Source organism: Salmo trutta, chromosome 23, assembly GCF_901001165.1.
Source record: "Salmo trutta chromosome 23, fSalTru1.1, whole genome shotgun sequence".
Taxonomy (NCBI): Eukaryota; Metazoa; Chordata; class Actinopteri; order Salmoniformes; family Salmonidae; genus Salmo; species Salmo trutta.
In genome coordinates this window covers 6,253,481-6,266,496 of record NC_042979.1, presented here as the reverse complement: position 1 = coordinate 6,266,496, position 13,016 = coordinate 6,253,481, and the positions used below count along the sequence as shown (strand labels likewise).

Below are 13,016 nucleotides of genomic sequence, written 5' to 3'. Positions count from 1 at the left end.
TGACACACAAGAATGCCCCGGAATGTGTGTGCGGTGCGGTGTATGTCTACACTGTGTAGCTGTTAGCAATTATGCTAACTATAACCACCTGGTAGAGATGTTAAGGCTTTCCCAAAAACATTCAATTAAATGTAAACTACAAAGTAGCCTATGCCTACCTGGCAGAATATGATTATTTGCATTAGTCGAGTGACCATTTGCTTTGCAAACTCTGCAATCACATCGCTAACCAAACAATGGTCTCTTACTGGTGTACACTTGAATTAAAGGGTAACTACACCCAAACCCACAAAATTCTTATTTTTTCCCCAGACCTGAAAAGTAGTCTCTTGATGTGTTAAGCATTGCTGTGGATTTTTTTTCTATATAAAAACAAATATTAAGAGAGAAAACATGGAGAAAGAGGCTAAAAAATAAAACCAATATTATAGGGCCCTATTTGGGTAAAGTGTTACTGGTGGCTTTTCCTTACCTGCTGATCTCACAGGCCACCCGGCCCTTCATTTCGATGACATCCGAGGAAGAGGCGAACCCGAGACGCCTCAGGACGCGCTTCCTGCACTTGAGCTCGTCCATCTGCAGCACGGTTCGAGCCTTCTTCAGCTCCCGCTTGGCTCCTTTGATATCCCCCGCAATCTGACAGAGACACAGGATAACATGACACTTAAAACCCATTGCGCCCTAGTAAGGAACCATATGAAGAAAATATGACTGATCTCAGTGCTAACAACCAGACCATAGACCGCTTTCAAGGAAACAAATATGTACATTTGTCATTAGGCTGAACAATCCATTTAAAAATGTACCATTTTAGTCATATCATAAGATTTGTCGTGCATGACTGAAGCTGCAAACTGTGGCATTCAGCTCAGCCATAGCCAAGACTGACAGCCGAGGCGGAGATAGTGTTGGTTAACAGTCTTGGTCTGTTACAGGCAGTTGTTTTCCTCTCGGCCACACACACACTGCCCAACTGTCCCTGCTTAAAACCATTATCCAATTACAGGCTCACCCATCACCATTATATCATGCTGCAGGGAGAGTGACTGACAACACGAGGCAACACCAGTATTAGGCAACCTCAGTTGGCACAGCTCTAGAGTAAGATTTTTTATTTTTTTTTACATATGTTGTGGAGTATACAGGTTACGAGATGTGGGCTCCGAGTGATATCACTTAGTAATGTAAAAGTGTGTGTAAGGTACATATGGGTTTTGAAAAATCTGGATATTCGAAATAGGCCTACATGTTTTTTTTCAATGTACGTTTGTAACCGGAGCATTGCAGCTTTGATTAACCAACATTTAAATTTGTCATTTAGCAGATGCTTTTATTCAAAGAGATTCAGGGTGTTCACACTATGTCCTTTAGACAATGTGTGTGAACTCAGTGTGGTACGCTTCATTTTTTTGTGCAGTGTGAACACTCCAAAGGAACTCAGACCTCTCAAAAGTGCCCCGAAGCGAACCAAACTGCGACCAATCTCAAGAGGTGGTCCGAGTTCAGTTTGCTTGAATTCCGTGGTCCGGTTCCCTTTTTTAAGGACAATGTGAACACAAAGCTCCCTAGGTTCACTTGTCATTATTCCCACACCACACACTAGACTGCAATAACGCCATTGGTGCCATAAATGAGAAGATGAGCAGGTTCGTGGAAAAAAGCTTTGGATATTGATTAGCGATTGTCAAGGATGCACAGAAAGAAAGTTTGGGGTTCAGATTATTTGTTTGCAATATGTGATCTATAGGCTAATCGAGCATCATAAGTTGTTCATTCAATTGTGGGGTTTGAATAGTGTGCAAAGACAACATATTTGGCGAGAATTACAACATAGGGTACAAAATCAATTCTAGGGGCAGTAGCCTACATTGGGTGTACAATTTTCTATTACAGCATTAATTAATCTGCAGTTATTCTTCTGTTATTTATTCAGTTACCAATAATATTAAATGTTAATATTATCTTCTGATGACAATTATGTATAATCTTTTAACTAAATGCAATCTATCAGATTCCAAATGCAAGTGGGCATATCTAGCTGTCCAATAACACATTGATGGAATGGCAGAGTGCATTGAGTGAATGTTAGAAAAATACCTTGGTTTCTTCTAAACAAAGCAATGTGAATGCAAAGAGGACTCGGACCACGAAATAGTTGAGTCCTCATTCAAAGGCAAGGGCAGTGTGTCTACAAAGAGAACTTTGCTTTTTCTATTTTTTTTCACCTCAGAGTTCACTTTAAAGGGGACTGAGATCAGTACTTATAAAGAGGCCTGTGTATGAAAACAGTCTTACAGTAGTTAATGCATATATTTTCATACCCCCCCCAATATACTGGTCCCCCATGGGAGTCAAACCCACAGCCATGGTGTTTGCAAGCGCCATGCTCTACCAAACGAGCCAGTCAGGACCCATACACATAAACAACAAGCTACACGCGTGAAGGCCACCGGTCGGCTACCAGTTTTTCTCTGGGGCACACGTCATAAAATCTACATTGAAAGGTATGTTGTTTTATTCAATTGAAATGTCATGGTATATCCTTGTAGTATGTAACAAAGTCAAACTGATATTTTGATTAAAAAAAAAAATGCCTGTGTTAAAACAGGCATTTCATTTTTTGGGGTGTAAAAACGAACACTCACAAGTTTCCAATACTAAACGTCCGTTCGGATATTCGAATAACCATGCACATCCCTAGTGTAAGGTTATGCCTACGCATTTTATTCAAGCCCAAGTCAACCCAGAAAAAAACCCAGAATAGAACCAGCTTTGTGTTACTAGTGAAAGTGTACGTCTGTCCGTCTTTCCTTCTGTAGCTGCCGATCAGTTGTGCAGTGGCCCAATCCCAGAGGCCAGGCCGAGGATTGGAGATCTTTTCCCAGCAGGTATAAATCTCACGTCATGCCTAATCAAACATGGTGTGTGTGTAATCTGGTTTATAGGGCTTTATCCCTTCCAATGCGCAGACATGTAATACATCCCACACACAGAGGTAACAGAGGTCACGACCTAGGTCAGTTGTAGGAGCAGGGAATGGAAAATATAAATAACCAGCACAGTACAGGTCGGGACTTAAAAGATTCACCCATTTTGAATGCTATATTGCTTTAGTGCATCTCTGAGCGATGTTCAATCGATTCCAGGGTCATATCTTGTGTATCTGAGTAATTGCCATTCAAGCAGGCAGAAATCCGCCTGGTATTACGTAGCACTGTGATAAAGTCACTCTCACTACACTGGAAGTTAATAGGAATACGAGTTTTGGATCATGAAAACGTCTATCATACATGGTTGTCTTCTCTGGAATGAGGGCCCAACACATTTCTCCTATTTGTCTAACTCTTCAGTCCAGGTTGCATTGCATGGTGCCTTAGCATTGCCGCTGTGAACATCAGACTCCACGAGTAGCTATGTAGCTACCCAGCAAGCCCATAGAAAGCATTACATTACATGTAGTCGACTTGAGCCGCAACAGATTTCCACATGTTGCTATCAACATTATGACAAAATGAAAAATTTGTTTACAAAAATATTGTTTTCACATGTTATTTAACACTGTACATTACAGGAATGGGTGGTTCTGAATACATTTTTCATTTAAAGCTGCAATATGTAACTTTTTGGGCTTCCCAACCAAATTCACATAGAAAGGTGTTCTAAATCTCATTGAAACAAGTCTAAGAAGCAGTAGATCTGTTCTGTGTGTGCTATTTCTATGATTCCCATTCTTAAGTTTTGTTTTTGTGTCTTTTACTTTCGGTTTTGTACATCAGCTTCAAACATGTGAAAATACAATATTTCCTTGGCATTTCAGAGCTAGCCAATTAAAAGAGGCACAGTCGATTGGTGCTGAATGTTCTGCCAAAATTAGATGAATGAATGAGAGCGATCTCATTTCCATCAGATATTGTACTTTACCACACCCTATGCCTGTTTCTGTCAGTAAACGACCGTTTCCAGCTCAGACGGACAGGAAGAGACCAAAAACAATTGTTCTGATTTAGGCTAGATCTACGTAAGTGACAGAAAAAAACAAGCCTTGGGGTGTGGGCGCTTGTAGGATTTAGTACAGCACCTTTGATTTACGTCGACAGAAGAAAAACTGTTCAAAATCATTCAAATATTTTTCGTCAAAGTGAATGTTTCTTGAACCCCAACCTATCCACAAAACATAATACTCATCATAGCCCCACTGACAAGCATATCAATCATTACTTACTGACAGAACATATGGCAATACACTGGACAGAGTGGCCCTACAGGACATGAACCAACCAACCAACCATCCCAAATACCACCACCCCACCCATCCTCACCAGGGCTTTCCTCTCGCAGAGGGAGTAGACGGCCTCCAGGCTGGGGTCAGAGTGCATGGGGTGGGAGTACATCCTGTGTTCGAATGCCTCCACCTTCTGGATGACCTTCTTCAGGCCCGGGTCCTTAATGCCCATGTCATCGATGGGGTCCAGAAGGGGAACGCCGTCCGGGAACCTCTTCTGCACCTCCTGTGTGGTGGAGACGGGACCAGAGAATGATCCATGAGAAAGCCTTTGATCACCGTTGACAAATAGATTTATTCTATCTACAGTACCAGTCAAAAATGTGGACACCTACACCTTTTTCTTTATTTTTACTATTGTCTACATTGTAGAATAATAGTGAAGACTTCAAAACTATGAAATAACATTAGGAATCATGTCGTAACCAAAATGTTTATGATAAATGTTTCTCATGGTGTTGTGTCCTCCAGGAATGCAAACTGGTGAGGGCCCAAAAAGGTGACAATTTGTTTTGCACAGATTATTATTTTTTTAATATTGGTGTAAACTGCAAGAAAATGTGCCTATTTTCCAGAGTTGGGTTGTCACAATACCAACATTTTACTAATGATGTGATACCAGGCCAAGTATCACGATACCGAGAAGTATTTTGATTCCACAGGGTTCTCACCTGTATGGATTTGAGCATGCTCTGTCTGTTGTCATAAGGCCGCAGGTCTTTGGGGCTGTAGAGACGAACTGAACTGATGGAGGTCAGGAGGTGGAGCATCACAGGAACCACCTGATCAGAAGCAATACAAATTATAAAGTATGTTCGTTTATGCATACAGTTACTATACAAACATATATGTATCTATTTACTTAGTATCAAACATTGTAGCTATCATCATTGACTGAGGCAGGAGTTCCTGAACACTAACTAATGGGGTTCTAAATGCATATACAGAACTAAGACACAATCCTGTCTGCCACTATGTCTACAAGTCTATGGGATCTGTATATTGGCACAAACTGCAGAACACCTGATTCAACTTGTCAACCTCTCCATTTAAATCAAATTTGATCCCCTAGTCTGTACTTTTTAATGCCAGAAAGGCCACTGGATATTGGTCTGCAGATCCCTCCAGTCCACACACTGCCAGATAGACGGCACAGGCTACAGAGGAGCGAGAAGAGCTTGGGGAGAGAGGGACTTTGCCGTACTTTGACAGTGAAGGGGAAGATATGAGGGAGAGAGTGGGGAGAGAAAGAGAGGCTTTGCTGTGACAGAGGGATTAATCGTAACGCGTTTAACAGGAGCGAGCCCAGAAAGCAGGGCCAGGCAGCATTTCAGCTAGAGTTTAAAGGCTCCTCTGAGATATGGAAGAATAATACGAGACAAGAGACAGGCAGGCAGCTAAAGTCATCTAGACAGAGCTCACAGAGGAGTTTAGGACAGGAGGACTGCACTAAATAACAAGACAGACTAAAAGGACTAGTGCAAAATGGAAGAAATGTGCACAGGCAGCAAAATAAGCAGCAGTTTTAATGCATGGTACTTGGCAAACTTGGGTTCAAATACTATTTGAAGTCTTTCAAATACTTTGAGCGTTCGATTTAGCCTGCCTGGAGTGCCAGGCGGGCGAGTGTTGTAGTTGAGAGTTCTCTATTTGGTTCCATTGCAACAGGCAAGCTCAATCATGGACAGATACAGCATTTGAAATGATTCAAACAGTATTAGAACCCAAGTCTGGTGGTATTTGGGTAGAAAACAGCCGATATAGTGAGAAGGTGAGACAGAGAGAGCAAGGGGGATATGGGATATATATGAGAGAGGAAGAGAGAAAGAGAGAGGGATGAAATCAGATTTTTTTTAAAGTCTCTGTGCCCATATGAACATAAACTAAGACAGAGAGTGAGTGTGTGTGTGTGTGTCTGGATATGAACCTAAACTGAGAGAAGTCTCAAAGCTTAAAATGGTGTTTATATTATATGGAGGGTTGCAAAACCAAAGGAAAATAAATAAATGTTTTAAACGAGGGGCATCGATCCCGACAACACCATTCATGGTGTTTCAACGTGAGCATGAAGATACTGTATAAGACAACTAATGACATAGCATACAAGCTAATTTCTCTTGAAAACATAGAGATATAATATGTGTTCCATTTCATTACGTGGTTGTTGCTTTAAGTTAAAGGGAAGCTCCAGGAGACAGCACAGCAGCCGTTTCACCATTAACGACTTGGCCATGTTTGATTTCCTTCACTCTCAAGGACAGTTACAGTGTTGTAACCCATCCATTAAATGACTTGTGTGTGGTCTACATTCTAGAAAGAACCACTTCAATGTTGGATTCCATCCTGCGGCAGACCACCAAAATCAGGAGTACATAGTGTCCAGTGGTATTATTGTATCCCAGCATTCCATTGGCTATGTCTGAATTAACAACCCATCAGGTCTTTTGACTCTGTGTGAGGCCATATAGGGTCAAAAGTAGTGCACTAGGGCAGTGATTCCCTCCTTCCATCATTGGGGAACATCCCACGCCTTTTTCCCCCCTGCAATTCTATACATTTCACCATGGGGTGGATTATTATTATTTTTTTTGCCATTTTAAAGCCAATTTCCTGCAATTCTACACATTTTGCCATGTCTAATGTGATGTCGGAGCGACTCAAACATTACAATATCTATGGGCAACAAAAAAAAACTAGCTAAAAAACTTGAAGCTGACATGGGCTAGATCTGGGCATTTTTGACAAGTTATAAATAGCATCGCAATTCCCAATAAAGGTCTACAATACCCAATTTCAAAATTCTACTAAATTCTACTTGCATTCTACTATTACAACTTAAGAGTAAGAGTAAGTTGAAAGCCTGAGTTCCCTAAACATTTTTAAAAAAGGAACCACCGCAATAGGGAACCATTTCTGACAGAGCCACGTCGTCCCCCATCATATGTACCCACCTGCATTTCACCCTTCTCCCCAGCGGCAGCAGGTTTGGCAGCCTCTGTAGCTGTGTTCTTCACACTCTCCTTACTGCAGTGGACCAGCACCTCTACCACGTATAGAGGGTCTGCGTCACCCGTAATGGCCTGGAGGGAAACAAATCACATACCCTCAACATGGGTGCGACACTTAAGCATTATTGGGTAACCTGAAGGACAACAAATGCATAAACACAGAGCCCCAAAACACATGCTATAAAAACACAAGCTATATCTACATTGTATTTAGTTTTAATACAAAAAAAAGGTTGTGTTTTCACAGATCCTTTCTGATAACATTCAACATATCAAAATTACCTTGACATTTGACTTCTTTGAGAAATTAACAACCACGCCCCACCCAAAGTCAGCATCTTCGTTTTTGACCTGGAAAATAGTTCAACATTATAGGCACGTCTATATGTACAACAAACGCTCATATTCCATCTCAGAAAAACTAAATCATTTTTTATCTGCGTAAGCCCTTTTGAACAGCACATGAAGACTAAAGAACGGTGGTGTACATTTTGTCTTTGGGCTGCGCTACATAGTATTTGAGTTGGTGGTATGAGTGGTATTTGGGTCTCTAACCTTGACCAGTCTGCCAGGCTGGAGGAAGGGAAGGCAGTATTTTGGTTTGTGGATGAACTCCTCTATCTCCTTGCTCAGTTTGGCCAGCTGTTGGCGGATCTTATAGTAGGTCACCACACTCTCCTCGTTGGGGATCTCTATGGCGTTGTACATCTCTTCCAGCTTCGCCATATCTGTGGACATCAGAAGAAAGGCAGTCATACACAGAGAAATAGAATTACTAGAATGGGAACGCACATCATTAGAGTGGGGATTGCCGTTCTGGTAATTCCGGTCACACGGTATGGAACGAAGAGCTAAAAATAGCAGCTCACACCGATGAATGATATACACAAACATTCTAATAAATATATGCTATCGCTAAAATTACTGTGTGTCGCAAGTTCGCGGAATCGCGGTGATTCTGCCCAAAGTTTTATTTTAAAATAGAGCTCCCGGGGTCATTTTTATTGTTTGGCAAGGATAGGGGATTTGATGCCTCTGTGTCAATTCCAAGGTGCACTGCTAATCAGATTCTTTACATACAATTTGACAATTGACACTATTCTCACCCATCAGACTACTGTCAATTTAATCTCGTTTTTAGACTATTATTATAGATGTGTGTGAAATTAGTTTTGATATAGTTTAGGTGTCGTTTCAAGCCGACTGCCAGTGAATGACTTGCTGTGAATGACGGGCAGGGGGAGAAATGACATGTTCTCTTAAACTGCTTGTAACATTCTTTTTGTCATATTAAGATTCTAACAATGACAGTGTTTTAAACAGACGTGTTCAGGAAAAGTCAAGAACGGGCGGGAGACATGACTTAAAATGGTAAATTAAAAAAGTACATTTGGCTTGAGTCGACATGACACTCTCCTAAAGTTAAGAGGATCAATAATACACCAGCAACATCAAAACAGGTCTTTATAAAGCTTTACTTGTACTATATTTGGCCAAACCAAATCAACAGAACAGTCTACCGAATGAATCTGATCTATTCTCTTGAATAAAGCACGGCTAGCGAGGGGGAATTCCCAACCAGTGGAGAGGTTGAGAACCAAATACAGGACTGGAGTAGGTAGGCCTGTATTCTGTACTCACTCTCTACGACCCCGGGCACAGCCCTGTAGTGCTGAAACTGGTAGAAAGACTTCTCCAGCATGTACTCCGGGTTGATCTCCTCCACTCGCAGCAGGTTGAGAACCATGTTGTAGGTGAGATGAAAGGCACTGTTCAGAGGGTCTGCCGAGCCCTGGGGAGAGAAAGGAGAAGACAGGAGAGAGGTGGTTAGGTTTAGACAGATCGAACGTATTCAGCAGGGTAGCTCAGGTGGAGCAGGGGAGAGGACGATGGTCATTCAGCTGATTATTCAAAAAGACACACTGTCACGTCATAAGGAAAGCTGATTAACTCAGTGAATGTATGGGACCCAAGTCATGCTTTTCAACGAAGAACATTGGAATTTCAGATTACTTCAATTGAGTGAATTGAAATGGAGTGTTTGGATAACCCTGTCATAAAGACAGCTGGGCAACTCATGGAACAGTTTAAACTTAACAGACCTTGAATCAGTCAAACATTGTCATCACATCCTACTCTGACAAGTCCTATAGTTAGGGACTGAAACATAAACATGGAGTTTGGAGCTCCCATTAAAATCAACACAAGCGGATGGTGAGTGACTAAATGAACCAAATTGTGAAATCACATTACGACAGAAAAGGTATCCATTATCCAAGGAAATGTTTGAGACCACTTGGCTATGAAGCCAAGGGCAGTTGGAGTTTCTTAGAATCTTTCGCAATCAAAACCCATCCTTCAGTTGTGTTTTCCAGAAAGCGATTACAACAGTACAGTAAGAAGATAAATGATATCTACACAAGAGCAGCCAGATGTCTCATTAAAATACATTTCTGCCATTAATCTGTCATGTGTTAGCCAGTATTTTCCACAAACACATGAAGTTGCCAGCCAAATAGAAAAAGTAGCCAGCCAGGACCCCCCGGGCAGTAAGCCCCCCCCAAGCCCAAGCGTGTTTAAGAATTGTTTGCTACAACTATTTTTGGTGGCCTCTGGTACCTTCTAATGCCTTGGTTCCATCCGAAATACACAGCAAAATTATTGAATACTTTGAGTTGACCTCAGACTGGACACATCTTTTGTGGTATTGTTTACAATTTCAAATAGTGACAATGTATGAATTCAGTGCATTGTTAGCTTTTTTGGATTTGTCTTGGCCTATATGATAAGGACTATTTTCTAAGTAAGAAAAAAAGTAAATTTTTTTTTTTTTTTTTTTTTTTTTACATTTAGCCTGTCGTCTCTTGAAATTAAAGCATTTTACCGCAAGGTATGAATTGCCACAATGTTTGTTCTTCAAATTATGCATTTTATTAAAACAGAATAGCCCAAACTATCTTGAAAAAATAAAAAGTTACAATAGAAAAAATACAATTGTGTGATGGCCACTTTTTCTAATGGAAAAATGGGTCTCTAAAATAAACAGAGCAGATGTTCATTTAAGTTCTGGGTCCATACATGTTAAGAGATAGAATGACGTCAGTTAAATTAGTGAAAGAATTTCAACTAGTGTGCGCAACTTTGGGAATGGCAGAATGTCATTTATAAAAAATAAAAATATATATATATATATATATTTTTTTTTAAATGTAAGAATCTTGTAAGAGTTTGCTGACTTCCCCAGGCTTTGAGCTTCCTTTCAAGAGGCTTTTTCTCAACTATCTGCAATACTGGTATGTTTGAAGAACGAAGCAGGTGTTAATCATGAGCTTCGCTACACAGAAAGCAGCAGTTGACTACTCCGACACGGATTAAATGAATTAGATATGGTATTTTCAAAGATAATTGATCTAAGAAAAATTCGCTTTTAACACAATTCAATCCATTTTCTTTTATCATGTTTTGGACCAGAGTGAGGCTATTGCTCTACTAGCCTAACAATTTATCTGCGGATAAATCGCCAAAAAGCCTACCAGTATGCAAATTAGGGAACCAAATAAATGGCTCTCATACGAATGCGATTCGGGAGGCTACTGACAAGTCACTCACTTTAACGTCACTGCCTGGCAAGTCCTGATGGACTTCAGATCGAAAATACAAAACGAGATCTTAGGTTGACTTGTCCCGATGCGATACCATGGACATGTAAACTAAGTTAAATGATTTATAAATGCCAAGGATATGACATCGACCTCAGTCAGTTCGACACCTTTTACAAACTAGTCAAGCTTGCTGTTCGTCCAAGTACAGTAATAGCCTACGCACCAGCACTTGGTGGCCGCATATGAAATACACGAAAGAAAATAAATGAATGTGCCAGAAAATAGGCTAAGTGGATTTCGACTCATCGTTCACACATTATATGGGACGTGCAAATTGACTCACAGACGAAGGAGCATCATGCTCTCCCCCTCCGTGTAAAGAAATGTGACTTCAACCACCACAGCGTCACACCCAGGTACCAGGAGGAACAGGCGGCAGACTGTCAAACCATCAGTGTTTCCCCGTCATCGCTCACTTTGTGACTGACAGGCGCCTGTCCTATCTATAAATCACACGTCGCTCATTCTCGCAGGAGGGCTCTGCAGATTTCTTTTCTAACATGAATTAACTAGGCTACTTTTCAATTCGCATCACTTATTTTAGCAGGAGGGGGCTCAGTTGAGTTATTTTCTGACTTGCGAATAAAAAATTAAAAGTTAATTTAAGAGGAAAAAGTATCCGCCCGAAAATGATTGTGTAACCGGCTGTATAGCCGACAGTGGAAAGGAGGAAAACACTGGTTAAGACCAAGATTAACTGCCCTTTTGTCTGTGAAAGATGGTGTTGTGCGAGCCTTAATGGGCCTCAACCCAGGACCAACGACACAAGGGACCAGGAAGAGATGGAGGACAGACTGTACCCCAGAGACAACCTCTAAACTACAGGACCACCTAAATGGAAAGAAAGGTTTGCGCTTTGGGGTTTCAGGCTTGCAAGCCATTTAACCAAACCAAGGGTCCAGAGGGTCCCTGATTGTATTAAGACTCCCTATAGACTTGAGGTTTGAACGTGAGAGTCAGTTAATCAAACCAAGAGCCGATAGATCCTGATTATATCAAGACTAAGGACTCCCTATAGGTTAGGAGAAGTGTTTGGCTGCAGCTGAGTGAGTGTGTCCTTGCAAATGACCTAAAGGTCAGGAATGAGCTACAGTTTAGGAGAAGTGTTTTTCTACACAGGCATGTCCATCTGTCCTTGTCTCGCTCTCTGTGTGTGTGCGTGCGTGTAAATGACCCGAGGGTCGGGAAGTAGCTCTGTGACCCAGTAGAGAACCCCAAAACGACCGACTCACTCCATTACTGCGGCTCAGGAGAATATTAGGCTTCTTGGCTCAGGTTGTGCTTGTAAACCCCTGCCCTCTCTACCCCCGCTCTGTGCAATCATTCATAGAGCCTGTACGTCACTCGGACAGTGTGTGGAGGGGAGGACTGCGTCGTTTTAAAAACACTAGGGGAGATGTCTTGGCCCGAGAACCATTGTGAGATCATCTCAGCAGGAGGTTAGGATTAGAGCAAAATTCAAGAGTAACTGATCTGGTGCTGAAAGTGTTTTACAACTGGACTACTAGGTGTTCTGGGACTCATATAGTGTACATACTAAGACGCGTTCTATAACCTCTAAAAAAGAAAAAAGAAAGATATCAGATCAATGCCAACACTGCAGGCATCCCAATCATTCATGCGTGTATTGACATACTGTACACACACGGAGAAAAGCTATGAGGATGATCCTTCTGTATGAAAACGACACACATACAGCTGTTATTCAAAGCCCCAGTGTGCAGTCTGTGTTTAGTCAGTACCTTAAGCAGCTGTTTCCCAACTGCAGGGCTCATCTTCTCATCCGCCATGAAGATGACGATACCCCTCTCATCCATCCCTCTCCTGCCAGCTCGACCGGACATCTGGATGTACTCACCAGACGTGATCTAACACAGAGAGAGAGCACAGCACATTAATATTGTCACTAATAATAGTCACAGCTGTCAAAACACACATGCTAGCTCGCTCACAGGCACACAAATAGCAGCCACGTCAATATTCACACATGCATGGACATCTTTTGCGTGGGAGAAGTAGTTCAGAAATGTGGAGCTAGTACCAATGACAGACGGTAAACTATTT

At 41.5% G+C, this 13,016-nt stretch overlaps 1 protein-coding gene across 1 annotated transcript in view; it reads right to left on the bottom strand.

The window, feature by feature from the left end:
* LOC115159169 (exosome RNA helicase MTR4) overlaps positions 1 to 13,016 on the bottom strand; it is a 52,074-nt gene that overhangs the window by 15,229 nt on the left and 23,829 nt on the right. The window contains exons 14-21 of the mRNA XM_029708629.1: positions 12,695 to 12,820; positions 8,932 to 9,082; positions 7,846 to 8,018; positions 7,573 to 7,641; positions 7,234 to 7,362; positions 4,954 to 5,064; positions 4,320 to 4,508; positions 473 to 636 (exon numbers count right to left, since the gene is read on the bottom strand). Coding sequence (XP_029564489.1) covers positions 473 to 636; positions 4,320 to 4,508; positions 4,954 to 5,064; positions 7,234 to 7,362; positions 7,573 to 7,641; positions 7,846 to 8,018; positions 8,932 to 9,082; positions 12,695 to 12,820 — 1,112 coding nt within the window. The remainder of the gene's footprint in view (positions 1 to 472; positions 637 to 4,319; positions 4,509 to 4,953; positions 5,065 to 7,233; positions 7,363 to 7,572; positions 7,642 to 7,845; positions 8,019 to 8,931; positions 9,083 to 12,694; positions 12,821 to 13,016) is intronic.